The sequence below is a fragment of the Delphinus delphis genome, chromosome 15 (genome assembly GCF_949987515.2).
Source record: "Delphinus delphis chromosome 15, mDelDel1.2, whole genome shotgun sequence".
NCBI classification, from domain to species: domain Eukaryota; kingdom Metazoa; phylum Chordata; class Mammalia; order Artiodactyla; family Delphinidae; genus Delphinus; species Delphinus delphis.
In genome coordinates this window covers 70735395-70751794 of record NC_082697.1, presented here as the reverse complement: position 1 = coordinate 70751794, position 16400 = coordinate 70735395, and the positions used below count along the sequence as shown (strand labels likewise).

The 16400-nt window shown below is 47.1% G+C and overlaps 1 protein-coding gene across 2 annotated transcripts in view; it reads right to left on the bottom strand.

The window, feature by feature from the left end:
* Window positions 1–16400, bottom strand: part of KATNIP (katanin interacting protein) — a 200602-nt gene that overhangs the window by 177153 nt on the left and 7049 nt on the right. Inside the window, exons 1-2 of one of the 2 annotated variants that reach the window (XM_060031963.1) lie at window positions 6450–6761; window positions 3371–3432 (exon numbers count right to left, since the gene is read on the bottom strand). In XM_060031963.1, the coding sequence (XP_059887946.1) occupies window positions 3371–3432; window positions 6450–6756 (369 nt within the window). In that variant the 5' untranslated portion in view covers window positions 6757–6761. Of the gene's footprint in view, window positions 1–3370; window positions 3433–6449; window positions 6762–16400 lie in introns of those variants that run through there. The other variant, XM_060031962.1, reaches the window with a different exon arrangement.

Below are 16400 nucleotides of genomic sequence, written 5' to 3'. Positions count from 1 at the left end.
TAATTTTTGAATGCAGCTCCTAATTTGTAAAAACTGTAGTAGGGTATGGGCCAAAGAAAACACATCTTCGGGCTGAATGTGGCCTGGCAGGCTCACCGAGAACTTCCCATCCTCCCTTTGCTGTGCTGGCCCATGACCATGCAGGATGGTACCCAATCCCCACCCAGGATGGAAACTGCACACCCACCTGCCAAGGTGTGAGCTGGCCCGTATACCCTGCCTCCGAAGGAACATGATGAGTGTCCTTGTCTGCCTGTTCTAACCAGCTTGTCTTTTCCTTGCCTTTCGCAAGGACAAAGCTGCCTCTATACCTGGCATCCTGTGTAAGCACAGAGGATCAGGAAGTGCAGATTTCAAAGACGACGGAGGGGGGGCGGTGGGGAAGGATGTGGAAAGAGGAGGTGGGTGGAAAGGCATGTTATAATATAGCAGGATGAGCATCCTGGCAGCTTGCTATTAGTTTCTTTCTCTTGTTTTTCTAACCAAACGAAAGCCTTGTTAAGAAAGCACTCTCTTTTTCAGAGGGCGTGAAACCATTTTAAACATCTTTCAGGGTTAAACTCAGATGTTGTGATAAACAACCCCACTCTCCCTTTTTCCTCATTCAAGCATTTTTCAGAAGAGTGATCTGAAATGCTCTCGGGTGACTGGAATGATGGGAGTAGCCGGGAAAGCGGCAATTAGGGGAGTCCTGTTGCCAAGGAGAGAGAGGAGGGGAGGGAAAAAGTATCTCTGCTAGTTACCGGCTGCCCTGCTCTGTCATGTTTCCAGAGAATTTCTTAATGTGGATAAATCGGATGCTGTCATTCTGCAACCAAAGGCCTCAGGTTTAAACAATTCATTCCTGGCCTAGGGGGACTGGTCCCCACTCTTGGTTACTTTTTTTAAAAAATAAATTTAATTTATTTTTAATTTTTATTTATTTTTGGCTACATTGGGTCTTCGTTGCTACGGGCGGTCTTCCTCTAGTTGCAGCGAGCAGGGGCTACTCTTCGTTGTGGTGCACGGGCTTCGCATTGGGATGGCTTCTCTTGTTGCGGAGCACGGGCTCTAGGCACATGGGCTTCAGTAGTTGCAGCATGCGGGCTCAGTAGTGTGGCATGCACGCCCTAGAGTGCAGGCTCAGTAGTTGTGGAGTACAGGCTTAGATGCTCCGCAGCATGTGGGATCTTCCCGGATCAAGGATTGAACCCATGTCCCCTGCACTGGCAGGCAGATTCTTAACTACTGCACTGCGAGGGAAGTCCCTCACTCTTGGTTACTTAATCGAGGGAGACCTGGTGCCTGCAGGTCTGCGCTCACTCCCATCGTGGCTCCTCCACCCTGAGGTTTCTGGAAGGACTTTGTGGAGACAAGGACACCTGCTCCTGCCTCCAGAAAAACGCCTCCACCAGAAAGGAGTGGGAAAACCCACCCTGGTTCAGCTTCTAGAGTGTCCACTGGGGCTGACATGGAGGTCTTTGCGGCAGCATCCAAGTTCCTAAGTTATCTCCCAGCCCTCATCCCAGGCAGGTCGATTCAAGAAGGAGGAAAGCCACACTGGCTCTTCTGGCTACAGCTGAGAAAGGAGGCAACAGGAGACAGGATGAAAGTCACAGCAAAGCACACAAGGCCCTTTGCAAGCCAACCCTGACCTGCCTCCTCAGAGCTGTCTGGGGTGAGGCCAACACCGAGGAAGCAGAGCCATGAGTTGCAGACAGAAGAATCAAGTCTAGTGGCCATTTTTGAGCCGCTGGACCCAGCTGAGCCAGAGAAATTCCCTTTTGTCTTTGGAATCAGGTCAGTTTACAGTCAAGAGTGTGAGTACTTAAGTGTCGACGAATTTCAGGATTGGTTGATATTGATGATGAGCAAGAAGCCTTCACACTCCTGCTCCCATCAGCCGCTAAGTAAGACTCAAATGTAAACTCCCACAAGCTTGGGTCTTGATTGAAGGGCCCTTCAGTAATTCATGGGTCCTAACTGCCACTTCCCACCTCAGGCTCAATGATCTTGCAGCTTTCCTTATTCATATATCTCTGCCTTTGTATACTTATTTTTTAAATGCATTTATTTATTTATTTTTGGCTGAGTTGGGTCTCCGTTGCTGCGCGCAGGCTTTCTCTAGTCGCGGCGAGCGGGGGCTACTCTTTGTTGCGGTGCATGGGCTTCTCATTGTGGTGGCTTCTCTTGTTGTGGAGCACGGGCTCTAGGCGCGCAGGCTTCAGTAGTTGTGGCACATGGGCTCAGTAGTTGTGGCTCGCATCTAGAGCGCAGGCTCAGTAGTTGTGGTGCAGAGGCTTAGTTGCTCCACGGCATGTGGGATCTTCACGGACCAGGGCTCGAACCCATGTCCCCTGCATTGGCAGGCGGATTCTTAACCACTGTGCAACCAGGGAAGTCCCATCTCTCTGCCTTTGACCATGCTGTTTACTTGGTCTGGAAAACTACCCACCCTCAAGAGTTGGTCTTTACATCCGCTTTTCTGCAAAGCCTTTCTTGATACTACTGGCAGAGGCAGGTGACCCTTTTTCCGTATTGAAATCCCACTCTTTGTCCCTCTCTCCCTGTACTGGCACTCTCACACTGTACTGTAATGATCTCATTGCACATCCCTTCCAACTACGCTGTGCACACCCTGAGTCAAGGACTGTCTCTCATCCATCCCTTAGTCCTGGCCCTGGTGCCCAGCACAGCGCAGGTGGGCTCAGTGCAGTAAATTTCAAAAATTTCAAGAATGGTAAATTTCAAGAATGTGGTATATTTCAATATTTTGTAGCTCTTCCCATTAAGAGGTAAGGCCTATTCCCCCACCCCTTGAACCTGCATTGACCTTGTGATTTGCTTTAAAGAACAGAAAGTGGCAGAAGTGACACCATGCCAGTGCTAAGCCTAGAGCTCAGGAGTTCCTGCGTCTTCCAATCTCATGCTCTTGAACCCCTGAGCCCCCATGTGAACAAACCTGGCTGGCTTGATGGAGGATGGGAGAACATCGGAGGAGAACTAAAGCACCCTAACTGATGTTCAGGCAGCCCCAGGGCAACACCTCTGTTAACTGCAGATGCATAAGTGAGCCCAGCTGAGGTCAGCAGAGCCTGGCCCATCAGCAGAACTGCCTGGGGAAGCTGAGCCCAGATGGCTGACCCTCAGAATCATGAACTAAATCTGTGGTTGTTTTGAGTCACTAAAATCTGGGTGACTTGTTACACAGCCAAAGCTAACTGATACATTCAGTAAGAGATTATTACTATAAGTGACACTGGGTTGATAACTCCAGTTGAGAATGAGAGAAAAGAATAGGAGATCCAGGGATACTTAATCACGAGCCCACTCCCTCAGGTCTCTTTAAATAGAGTTGCCTCCCACCTGCCCTCCCCAGCGACTCATTTACCTCCTTTTTCTCCCGAGAGCAGGACCGGCTTCTCTCAGCCTTCTTCAGAGTCTGACCTGTAGCTGTTCAAAAACAGAAACAGAGATTAAGGCTGTTTTAAAACAGCTAGTTTATCACCACAAAAGCTTTTTATTTGCAAACCTAATAGATGGGACCAATCACAATCAAGTGATTTTAAGAAAATGTAGCCTATTATGATAATGGGAAAATGGCATACTCTTGAAATAGACCAACGGCAATGAAATGGTAATTCACACACTCATATTACTTGACTATAATGAACAAAGCCTCCACTCTTTAATCTGGAACATTATCTGCACTCTGCAAGGGCTGACAGACTAGTTTTTCCCAGTCGGATTACATTTTTATTAAATTGGAGTTATATAAAATGCCTTCCACTGTGCACATACACATAACCTTTGATGAGTGTGTGCCAATACACTGCACCACACTCCCAAACTCGCCACATAGGTGCTGGTGCAGATGTGAATTAGCAGTAATCACCTGCATTTCACATAATGGGGCAATTTCAGAGAGAATTGTGGCTTTTCTCGGAAAACTGGAAAACTAATATTGAAGTTATGCATACATTTCACAGATGGACATCAGAATGTTTAAGTATGCTGTTCCAAGTGCAGTTTTTACAACTTCAATGGAAGTGTCCATTATAAAAGGAATCCTTGGTGGGAAATTAATGGATCGCCTTGGTTTTAAAACATAAGATGCGAGCCTCACTGCACGTTGCCAGTGTGTCTCCCAAATTGTCCAGCTTCACTCTCAGGTGGCTATTTTCTAGAGTACCACAACCATATGTCCCATTAGCCAGGAGCACTCTGAAGGCAGCAACAAAAAGGCTTAGTGATGACTTATTGAGAGGCGAGAGATGGGGAGCGAATCTGAGAGGAAAGACGCTTGTCTTTGGATGCGGTCACTTGCAGAGGGGCTCACAGATAGTGATAAAGCTCAGGTCAAGGGATGATGCTCTTTCCAAAAATGTGAGAATAAGGGAAAGAGCAAAGGTCCAAAGATGAACTTCTGGCACTGGCCAAACTTGGGGCCAATACATAAGAGGATGTAGAAAAGAGGCAGCTGTTCATAGCAGACCCCAGGATGTACAGTATCATGGTATGGTAGACATCTTTGGGGGTATCTGCTCAGCTCATAATGACACCCTAGACTTCTCCCTTCTCTCTTTTCTTCCTCCCCATCACCACAGTGGGGTCCTGTGGCAGCCATGACTGTACATGACCCCATACCCTGAACTTCATATGCTGCACTGGGTATGGGCACTTGACCCAGTTGCAGCCAATCAGAATCCCAGCCCCTAACACTGAAATTGATTCTGAGAGAGAGGATAGAGGGCCAGAGCAGGGCTACCTCCATGTGTGAGCAGCCACCAGCCACTGGCCTTGGGGACAGACTAACACAGAATGCCAAGACAGAATGAACAGATCTGAAACCGACTGCACGCTTGCCTTTGTGTTCCACAGACACCCACTTAGATTAGGTTCTCTGTGTGTGTGTGTCTGTTGCCTCTTTTTTTTTTTGCCTTAAGACAAAGAAGCTAGGGTTTAAAGATGAAAAAGAACCCCGGAAAAGATACCACTGTGACGGGGGATGTCGATAGTGGGGGAGGATTTACATAGGTGGACAGGGCATATATGAGAACTCTCTGTACTTTCCACTCAATTTCGCTATGAACCTAAATCTGCTCCATAAAATAAAGTTTATTAACTAAAAAAAAAAAAAAAAAAAGCCCAGGATTTAGGGATCAGGTGATCCGGGTTGTTGTCAATCTTATCGTGACCTCCTGATCCCTGATGCTCTAGGGCAGGAGCTTGGGTGGACAGCTCCCCCAAACCCTCATCCACACCTGCTCTGGCTGTCAGTCAAGGCCTCAGGGTAGGCCCTAAGGTCGACCAGAGAGGATGACATACCAGGTAGTAGGCCACGCAATGCAGAGCCAGGAGCTGGGAGGTGGGTCTGGAGCTGGAAGGGCGCAGAGCAGACTGGAGGGCAGGAATGCTGTGCTGACAGGCCAGGGTGCTCTAGCAGCAAAAGCAGTGTTGAGGCAAGTAAGATGTCAGCAGAGCAAGGGTAGGGAGCGGGAGGGAAACAGTGCTAGTTCGGGGGTGAACATGGCAGACCCCAGGGTCCGGCTGAGGCCCTTCCTGTTCTGGTCAGACTCATGCCTGGGGATCCAGTCCAGTGGATCGCTGACCAGTTATGAGATCTTAGATAACTCACGAGATCCAACAGGTTCTCTATGGGCCATATTTTCTTCCTATTTTTTTAAAATGAGGATTAGACTGAATCACCTCTGGGTTTGCTTTCCATCTCTAAAGTTCTTTTATACTAATAAAGAACAGTAAAAAAAAAAAGGATTCAGGTGAGCCATAAAAAGAAAATATTAATACAAAGAACAGAGAGCTTAACCACTGAAATTTGCAAGCAGATCTCTCTACTGGAGTTAATTAGAAGCTCCTTTATTCATTAAATTGGAAAATAATTTGCTTATTTTCCAATGAAGATAATTCACTCTAATTATGCACATTTGTTATCGAATGCCTCTGTCCTCGCCCCACCGAGCCCCTCTCTCCTCCAGGTAGCTCGACATGGAGACGACTCCTTCTCCCCAAGGACAGAAGGGACCAGGTTACACTGTGCCTGTCTACTGCACTTAGCTTCTCTGAGTAGCTAGCTTCCTACCTAGATCTCATTTTATCCTCACAGCGACTTAGGGAGGGGTAAGAAGGTGACATTAATATCAATATATGCTGCTTGCAAAATTAAGGGGGTGTTCCTCTGCATTTTGCAAGGTGACCTGCCAGCTTCAGCCAGGAAACAATAAATAAGGCCACATGTAAATACCACGTGTACACCTCACTTTAGAAAACAGATGTGTGCCTGGGGAAAAGAAAAAGGGACTGCATGGAATTGTCGTAAATATAATACCGGTCTCCCACTTAGGATTTCAGAGAGATTTTATCTGCACTTAGGATTAATTTTCAGTGGTTAGAAGATTCTGACACTTTCGTTTTACTTTGCTTTGGATGCAGATAATAATATTCATCACTACCATTTAGAGGGAACTTGTGTCTTCCTTGGATGTTAGCTTCTGAAGTCCTCAGGCACGGGAAAATCAGTGTCAAAATTCCCCTTGGGAAAAAAAAAAAAATTTCCCCTTGAAAAAGAGCCTTAAACCTCCTGTAAAGTACAGCCTCCAGGACACAGATTTTATATCCACTGTTGTTGACTAATGTGCATGTGTAATATCTGGTGCATTTGGAAATGCATGGTACATGGTAAAATACACATGCAAAATATAATTTTATGGTATTTCTAATTAAGCTATTGATATTGTAATTATTCCCTCTGTTTCTCATCTTGGGGTAGGAGGAGAGGGCGGGGGCGGGGATGGTGGCAAGAACCAGGCACTGAGCTCCTGAAGCTTAAACCCTTAGTTGATATAGCTCCACTGTACCAGACACCTGCTATGGTCCAGGTTCTATGCACAGGCTTCATCTCCTGCATCCTCACAGACTCTCCTTTAGATCAGGGGTCAATACACTTTTTCTGTAAAGGCCCAGAGAGTAGATATTTTTTTAGTTTATAGACCATAAAGTCATGAGGTTATAAGGTCTCTGGTGCAACTACTCAACTCTGCCACTGGAGCGTGAAAACAGCCATAGACAATATGTAAACAAATGGCTGTGTTCCAATAAAACTTTATTCACAAAAACAGGCAGCAAGCCAGATATGGTGCCCAGGCTGTAGTTTGCTGACTCTTGTTTCAGGTGGACAGAGCTATTCCCATTAGAACAAGCCAATGAAGAAATGAGAAACAAACTGAGGGTGAGTGATTGAGCTGCTTACTCAAGGCCAGAGAAGGGTAGCTTGTAGGTGGTCAGGCTCAGTGTGCTCCCAATGGCCATCATCACCAGCACCAGCGCCAGCGCCAGCATCACTATCACCAGCGTCACTATCATCATCATCATTACCACATGAGCTCACCTTAGTCAGGGTTTCTCATGTGCCAGGCGCTGAGCTCCAAGCTAAGTACATGAACCAACTCATGTACTCTTTTTTTTTAATTAATTAATTAATTAATTATTTCATTTTTTTGGCTGCGTTGGGTCTTCGTTGCTGCACACGGGCTTTCTCTAGTTACGGCGAGAGGGGGCTACTCTTCGTTGCGGTGCGCGGGCTTCTCATTGTCGTGGCTTCTCTTGTTGCCGAGCATGGGCTCTAGGCACGCAGGCTTCAGTAGTTGTGGCACGTGGGCTCAGTAGTTGTGGCTTGCGGGCTCTTGAGCACAGGCTCAGTATTTGTGGCGCACGGGCTTAGCTGCTCCGCGGCATGTGGGACCTTCCCGGGCCAGGGCTCGAACCCGTGTCCCTTGCACTGGCAGGCAGATTCTTAACCACTGCGCCACCAGGGAAGCCCCTCATGTACTCTTTATAGCTACTTTATGAAATAGGTACTATTATTATCCCACTTGTCCAAGGTGGGCACGGAGACCCAAAGAGGTTAGGAAACTTGCCTAATATCACACAGCTAGCGAGTATAGGAGCCTGGATTTGAATCGGGGTAGTTTGGCTCCAGAGCCTGCACTCCTAACCACTAGACTACACTGCCCCTCCGTCAGGTTAAAGACAAGTCTGAGAAGGCCAGCATGTGCTAGAGAGGGAGTCTGACTTAAGGATTTCTTTCTGTGATGCAGCTTTTTAATGTACTTTGGACTCCTAGAGTAATTAATAAGGGGATTAGAACAAAATGATTCCCCAAGGGTCAAGGAAGATGGAGTTCCCCATTAGCCAGAAAACTGCCATTAAGTGCCAGATGTGGAAAGGCAGGTTGGCATTAAACACTCACGCCCATCCACTCAGGTACAACGCTCAGCCTTGGCAAGCAGGGCTGGGCTTTGGAGAATAAAGGCAACTCAGCGGAAATCCAAGACCATGCAGGGACCTCCCCATCGAAAAGGAGTTTTAAATGAAGAACTTGTTTCTCCCAACTGGGGTGATGGTGCTTCTACTAGGTTACTAAAACGAGCTTATTTCTCCTGCAGTCCAAATATAAGGGCTCACCCTGTTCTCATTTTATATATCTATGTAATTTAATGCAAATGGCAAATATCCCAGAGATGCCACTTAATCTTACCCATTGGATTGGCAAAATTCCAGAGGTTTGACAATGTACTGTTGGCAAGATCTGGGAAGCAGGCATTTTCGAGCACTGCTGGGAGAAATATAAAATGATACAGGCTCTGTGGAGGGGATCTTGGCAATATCTTCAAAAAGGCTTTTGGCAGTATCCCTTTAAGCTAGCAATATCACTTCTAGGGATCTACCGGGAAGAAATAGCTCCACAAATAGGAAACAAATGCATGCACAAGGTATTCACTGCATCATAATTTGCAATGGAAAATATTAGAAGTGACCTATAAGTCTATCACAGTGGGGACTGGCTGAATAAATATGGTGGATCCACACAATGGAAATGGAATACTGGGTGAAAGAATGGCAAGCTGGTAATATGACCATATGTTAAATGAACTCAAGGGGGAGACAGTTGACGTAGTATGCAATTTTTTCTCTATGAAAGAGGGAAAATAAGAATATATGCTCCTGGGACTTCCCTGGTGGTGCAGTGGTTAAGAATCCGCCTGCCAATGCAGGGGTCATGGGTTCGATCCCTGGTCCGTGGAAGATCCCACATGCCGCAGAACAACTAAGCCCATGCGCCGCAACTACTGAGCCTGCGCTCTAGAGCCTGTGAGCCACAACTACGGAGCCCATGCACCTACAGCCCGTGCTCTGCAACAAGAGAAGCCACCGCAGTGAGAAGCCCGTGCCACAACAAAGAGTAGCCCCCACCTGCTGCAACTAGAGAAAGCCTGCGCGCAGCAACAAAGACCAGATGCAATCAAAAATAAATAAAATAAATTTTTTTAAAAACAAAAAACACCTATAAAAACAGATTTCTCTAAAAAAAAAGGTACAAATGAACTTATATATAAAGAAAAGAATATATGCTCGTATTGGTTCTGTTTGTACAAAGAACCACCTGGAAGGCACATGCCCAAGAGCGACTTCTCAATGTAAACTTTTTCTATTGTTTTTATTTTTGAATGATTTAGTTGGAACTTCTTCCTACTCAAGAAACTAAAATAAACTTAAAACATTAAATGTGGGGCTTCCCTGGTGGCGCAGTGGTTGAGAGTCCGCCTGCCGATGCAGGGAACATGGGTTCGTGCCCCGGTCCAGGAAGATCCCACATGCCGCGCGGAGCGGCTGGGCGCCAGAGCCGTGGCCGCTGGGCCTGCGCGTCCGGAGCCTGTGCCCTGCAACGGGAGAGGCCGCGGCAGTGAGAGGCCCGTGTACCGCAAAAAAAAAAAAAAAAAATTAAATGTCCAAAAGGGCTAGTTCAGATTTTTTTTAAATATAGTGAGAAACGCTGTGGACACTCCCACCTAAGGTCCAAGGGTGTGGTCTGCGGAGGGAGACAAGGTAGCCGCCATGGACCTCGGACCCCGAAGCATGCTCGAAAGGACACAGTATTTTCGGAGAACAAGCTGCCTTCTTTTAAGAGATCAGTCTGTAATGTGTGAGAGTTAAGAATGAAATGATGACAAAATATGGTTTCTGGACATTGAAACAACAGTTTCTGAGCTAAGCCAGTAGGCTGGTGGTGACCTGCTCGTTTACTTGAGGGCTAAGTTTTTTTTTTATGAAACGTCTAGACAAGATGAGAAAGGAAAAAGAGAAAAAGAAAAAAAAGGAAAGGAAGATTGAGACCTGTCCAGATGGCTTGTCTGGAACTCGTGGTTTCCTAGTGTTTACCGGGCATGGTCAGGTTCCTCCCCAGGTGATAGTTCTTGGGATTCCCTCACTAGCATATGCAACAACAAAGCCGGAGGGAGGCTCAGAGGAGCAGAGTAACTTGCCCAAGGTCACAGAGCAATGAAGAGAAAGAACTGGGGTTAAGAAGCCATCAGCTAGCTGCTAATCCCGTGTTCACTGCATCCTGTGGCCCGCCTGCCTGCACACCTTCTTCACCTCCAGGAGTGCCAGAGCTCCAGGCCCACTGGCCTTTCTACGCCACTCCACACCCACCTTCAGCCCCATCCCAGCCTCCTGAACCTACAGCCTCTGCAGAGACACGTGTGGCAGGGTGGGGACAGGGCAGTCTGGCAAGCACCTGCCCAGCCTAAAGAGGAAGCACTATTTGTCTCCAGCTGCAGGTTTCCAGGCAGGAATGTGGGCTCAGTTTTGTTGGGTGAGATTTTTCCAGAGAAGTCCAGTTGTAATGAGAAAGCTTCTAATCTTTTAAATGTTGACAAGTAATTAAAATTTTTTTAGAGCTCTGGACAGGCCCAACAAAAGAGGCCTCTAGTTTCCAACCTAGTAGACAACTAGGCAGAAGATGGGAAAATCTCCCACTCCTCCCGTTATTTCCTTATCTCAATGCCATGGACCCTTTTTGGGGAGGGGGAAGGGAGACCTCTTTAAGGAAATATCATCATTAGAACAGAATCTATTAGACAAAAAGCATGACTGTTTGGGAGCCAAGTAAACAAACACTGGCTCTGAGACACATTTTTCTCTTCAAATACTCCATGTGCACCTCCAGGCTGGTTCTGGGCCTTTAAGTTACATCCTGTCTTCTGAAAGCCCGAAACAATATCCCTGTCACTCTTCCTTTGCATTTTCTGTACAACTCAAATTCCCAGGGCCCAGTTTACTGCCAAATTACCTGAGATAAACAAGTCATGCTAAGACTCTCTTTTCCTTTCCAAACCTAAACAGCAGCTGGCAGCTAGAAATGGTTATTTATAACCTGCACACCGTTCCGCGCATTTGCTTGGTTTAGAAATGCTTAGCCGTGCATTCTTCAGCCAGCTTCATAATCAGATGAGAGCCTGGGGACGATGCTGTGCAGTGGCTGAGAGAGGCTAGGCTCTGGGTCAGCCTGTCTCGCTCTGCCACTAATTACCTGTTTGGGAATCCTAAGAGTTCCAATTCCATTTTTAGGGTTAAGATAGTACAAGAGAAACACTTAGAACACTGCCCTGCACATAGTAGGTACTCAGCAGTTTCCTTCCACAGAAACAGCTGTTTGTGGATCTGAGGGAGTTCCGCTGAACTCTGCTGCCCAAACATATCCTGAATCTGCTCCTTCCTCTCTGTCACCCCTTTGTGTGCCCTGTCATCTTTCCAATAGCCACCTGGTAGGTCTCCACCCTCCACTATTGCTGGCTTTTCCCACTGCAGCCATCGAAAAATAAGGCCGTAAGTCCAAGTGATGACACCTGCCTGGCTGACCATCCACTGGTGTATTTCACTTTGTACATTTCCCTTTTCCCTCCCTCACATTCACACCTCTGCAGCCCCCAGTCTTTCTTCTGCTCCTTGGACTCAGGATCCATTCCTGCCTCCGGGCCTTTGTCCTCATCCCTCTAGGTCTTCTCATGCTGGCTCCTTCTCATCAATCAGATCTCAGCTTAAAGGGACCCACTTGCTCAGAGTGGACTAGCCCCCAATCCTCCCTACTTTAATCTTCTGCATAGCACTTATCTGATCTTTATTTGCTGATGTAGTCTGCCTGCCTCACTAGATATCAGCTTTGTGAAATCAGAGGCTGCTTGTCTGGCTTTTTTATCACTGAATTTCCCACACCTGGAACGGTGCCTGAAATGGAGTAGGCGTCTGTAGACATTTCTGAAATTGATGAATGAGTGAATGACCAAATTTCTGAATGGACAATGCTGGAAGGGCAGGAGGCATGATTATGAACTGCTGTAATGACTTCATCTTCTCTTGCAATGTGCTTTCCTGACCCTTTCCCCTTGCTCTTTCTGGGATGGTGAAATGAACTATGACAAAGTAAGTTTAATACACCATTGGAGCGCACAGCAACGAAGACCCAACATAGCCAAAAAGAAATTAAGTTTAAAAAAAATACACCATTGGAGATAATTGGAAAATATTGATTTTTTTCATTTGAAAGAGTGAAGATAAGTAAATGCCACACATCTGTAATCTAATCAGTGGTCTACGTGATGACACGCTTCCCAGGCTAAAATGGACTTTGATCTACCTCTGTATCCATCATACAAGTTCCCAAACGCACTCCCACTCCAAACCCCACCCAGCCTTCTCCTCCCACATCCCAGCTCCCCATAGAACACAAGTGAGGACACTGACCGCATTTGTGGAAATATGTGTATGTGTGTGTATATCCAAATTCAAGTATCTTTTGAGTATTTTCATCCCCCTCCAAAAAATGATCAGCCAAACAAGCTTGGAAAACATGAGACTGGTTCATGAGAGCCCCGGGATCCTAAGGAAGAAGATGCATTTGTTCCTCTGATAGTTAATTGTTACTGAGAGCCTATTAAGTGCTGGGCACCATTCTAAGGGCTTTAGATAGATGAATTCACTTGGTTCTCAGAGCAGCCCTATGGGAAGGTCCTACCGTTACCGAGTCCAAGCTCGCTCTGCTCGCCGCACAACAGGCCAATAAGTTGGACACGAGGTGTTGAGGCAAGGGGTATGACTTTATAAGGAAAGCCAGCAGACCGAGAAAATGACAGACTAATGTCTCAAAATAACCATCTTATGGGGTCTGGATGCCAGTTTATTTTATAGAATCAGAGAGGGAAGTAAAGTAAAAAGGCATAATAGGGAGAGGTAGTGAGGAAGTAAGGTAAAAAGGGCCATCAGTCTTGCAAAACATCTCCTGGAATGGCCAGCTTTGGTGAGGGGACGTGTTAATTTCAGCCATTCACAGGTGGGCAGTGTCAGATTGTCTCCCTGTGAGCTGAACAAAGGCACTTTAGTTCAACATTCAGGCAGAGGGGCAGAGTTCCCTGAGTCAGGCCATTGTGTATGATTATAACAAAAGCAATGAAAAGCAAAGGTTAAAGTCAAAGAAACATCAACATGGAGTCCGATTTAGCTCTTCCCAGTTACACTCTATTAATCTCCGTTTTACAATTTAAGAGTCCAGGTACTGAGATGAAGTAACTAACGCCCCTCCCCCAGCCGGGATCACGTGGCTGGGAAGAGGAGTCGCCAGAAATCGAAGCCCTTTTTTTTTTTTTCTTTTGCGGTACGCGGGCCTCTCACTGCTGTGGCCTCTCCTGTTGCGGAGCACAGGCTCCGGACGCGCAGGCTCAGGGGCCATGGCTCACGCGCCCAGCCGCTCTGCGGCATGTGGGATCTCCCCGAACCGGGGCATGAACCCGCATCCCCTGCATCGGCAGGCGGACTCTCAACCACTGCGCCACCAGGGAAGCCCCTCGAAGCCCTTTTGACTAACTCCATGAGCTCGGCTCCTTCCACTCCTTTCCAGGGTGAGGAAGGCTCAGGTGAGCATCAACATGAAGAGAGGGAGCAGAGTCTAAATTCTTGGCCCTGGTTTTCATAGTTCCACTCTGCAGGCTTAAAATGAAATCTCCATCCCAGTGGAGGCAGGAGACAGAACTTCTGCTGCGCAGGCTCATTACGAGAAAGGCTTTGTGGTATGGGTAGGGGTGCCGGACTGAAAGCGATCTGAGCCTTGTTCACCTGCTCTTGGGCTGCCCATCGGGGGCTCTTAACTACACCCCATGCCTCGGCCTCCACATCTGATAAATGACAGTGATCAGACTACATCCAAAGTCACTCGCTGGCTGAACCCAGCCCATATACATTTGTCTGGTCTCCAAACTGTTAAGAAAGATTTTTTTTTCTCTCCCAGCCAACATTTAAAGCTTGGGAGATGATGTCACATTTAAAAATCCTGAGTTCTGGATTCTTTTGAAAAACTGAAAAATCTGTCAACACAGGACCTGCGTTCCTGTCTGGCAGCCATTGTCAGGAGCTGAGGGCAATGCCCACCAGATGGCATGGTGCCCTCCCATCCCTCCCTGTTCCCCGGTTGCCTCCCTATCACAGAGGTCAAGTTGCCGTTATCGGCAGGTCTGAGGTTTTTCCCTACAGTAAAGATGCAAGTGAAGGTTCATGTGTCCACGTCTCCAGCAAGAGTGAATCAACATCATTATCAAAAGTACTTAACACGTGTACTTCTCATGTGCCAACCCCTGATCTAAGGGCTTGGCAGCTACCAATGTATTTAATTCTCACAACAACCCTAGGAGGTGAATACATTTATTATCTCTATTGTATAGATGACAGAGAGATGGAGGAAGACACGTGCTTCAAGAAATTAGTAGAGGGACTTCCCTGGTGGCACAGTGGTTAAGAATCCGCCTGCCAATGCAGGGGACACGGGTTCGATCCCTGGTCCGGGAAGACCCCACATGCCACGGAGCAACTAAGCCCGTGCACCATCACTACTGAGCCTGCATGCTGCAACTACTGAAGCCCATGCGCCCTAGAGCCTGTGCTCTGCAACAAGAGAAGCCACCACAATGAGAAGCCCGTGCAACGCAATGAAGAGTAGCCCCGGCTCGCCGCAACTAGAGAAAGCCCGCACCGAACAACGAAGATCCAACACAGCCAAAAATAAATTAATTAATTTAAAAAAATTAGTAGACAACATATTTCTTTAGGAAATTCCCAGATATGCAAAGTGTATTTAGGTGTTGAAAAGGCCCCACGCAAATCAGCATAATGAAATAAACCCTGGCCACTGCCGCCATTATATTACCTGCCTGGTCCCTGCAGGCTTCTAAACTTATGACCTCTCTACAGGATCCTCAGTGTTCTGAGATATATCAGCATTCCCCAAATGGGATCCTGGACTAGATCTGTCAAGTCCCTTCCAGCTCTAACCTTCTGTGATTTTATGTCGGTTCATACAATGTATCTAATTAGTTTGGGACCCTCTACAGTGGAAACACACACACACACAATGCATTGCAAGTTCACTTAGAGTTTAGAAAAGTGTTGTAGTCCGTGCAGGGGACCTGTGGTTGGTGACTAGACATCTGTGATATTCCAACTTCCTGCCAGGTGCTGCATTCACCTGTAACTTTCCTATCCCCTAAGGACATAAGTCAGGGGCTGTGTCTGGAGAATCCATCAGCTAAGGGTGGTCAAGGTATAATAGCATCGGACTCCAAAATAAGTCGGGAGGTAGGAGTGACAGTGGCTTTACTGGGATAGGGAATGGGGGAGCATAAGAATGCCAACTGAAAAGCTGAGGAAGAACAAAATAAAACTAGAGGCTCTGGGGTATAGTAAAGGTAGCTAGGCTAGAGTATATTATTAGGACTGCATTGAATTGCTGCAAAGGACAGAGTCTGGAGGAACCATACTTGTCCACCAGAGAAAGAGAAACCAGCTGAGGTCTCTGGAACTTGGCCTGGAGGCTTGTCTACAAGGGCTTTTTCTCTGCTTAATGGAGACCAGCCAGCAATTCACTAAGGAACAAATGGATTCATCTCTTTCCTGGTTACAATGTCAACCCAGCAAACACTCATGGGCATCTCCCTGTGCCAGTCCTTGGGCCAAGTGTTGGGCATGCAAAGGAACAAGAATGGGTCTCTACCCACAGAGAAGGAGAAAGGCGTGGAGCCCAGTACCTGTGATACAGCACCATGCCTGAGAGGCCACAGGATTCCACCGCGTGGGAGGAATTAAGACTGCAGGTGACGTTACTCACTGTAATCTACAGTGTGAAAGTGACATGAAAGAAGGGCACGGTTGGCAGGGAGCACAGCAAAGGCAAGGCAGGGAGGTGGGCAAGGATACGGGGTGCTCAAGAGACGGCCAGCTTTCTGAGGTGGCTTGGCTAGGGGCTGAAGTCACAGGTGCCTGTAGGGTCAGGCCAGTATTCTCAATGCAAGAAGCAGACACTTAATGACTGGCACCACCAGCCAGAAGGCTGACTCAAACTGTTATCACATGCCCAAGGTCAAGGGGGTGGCCACTGGGGCTGTGTAGGAAGGCAGGTCTACACAGCCCCAGGGCTAAAGCTCCCTTTCATCAAGAGACTGAAATGTCCAGGTTTTTATGGGAAATTATTATTTTTAAATGTGGGAAAACACATCTGTGGACCCAGTTCAGCCCAGTATAAA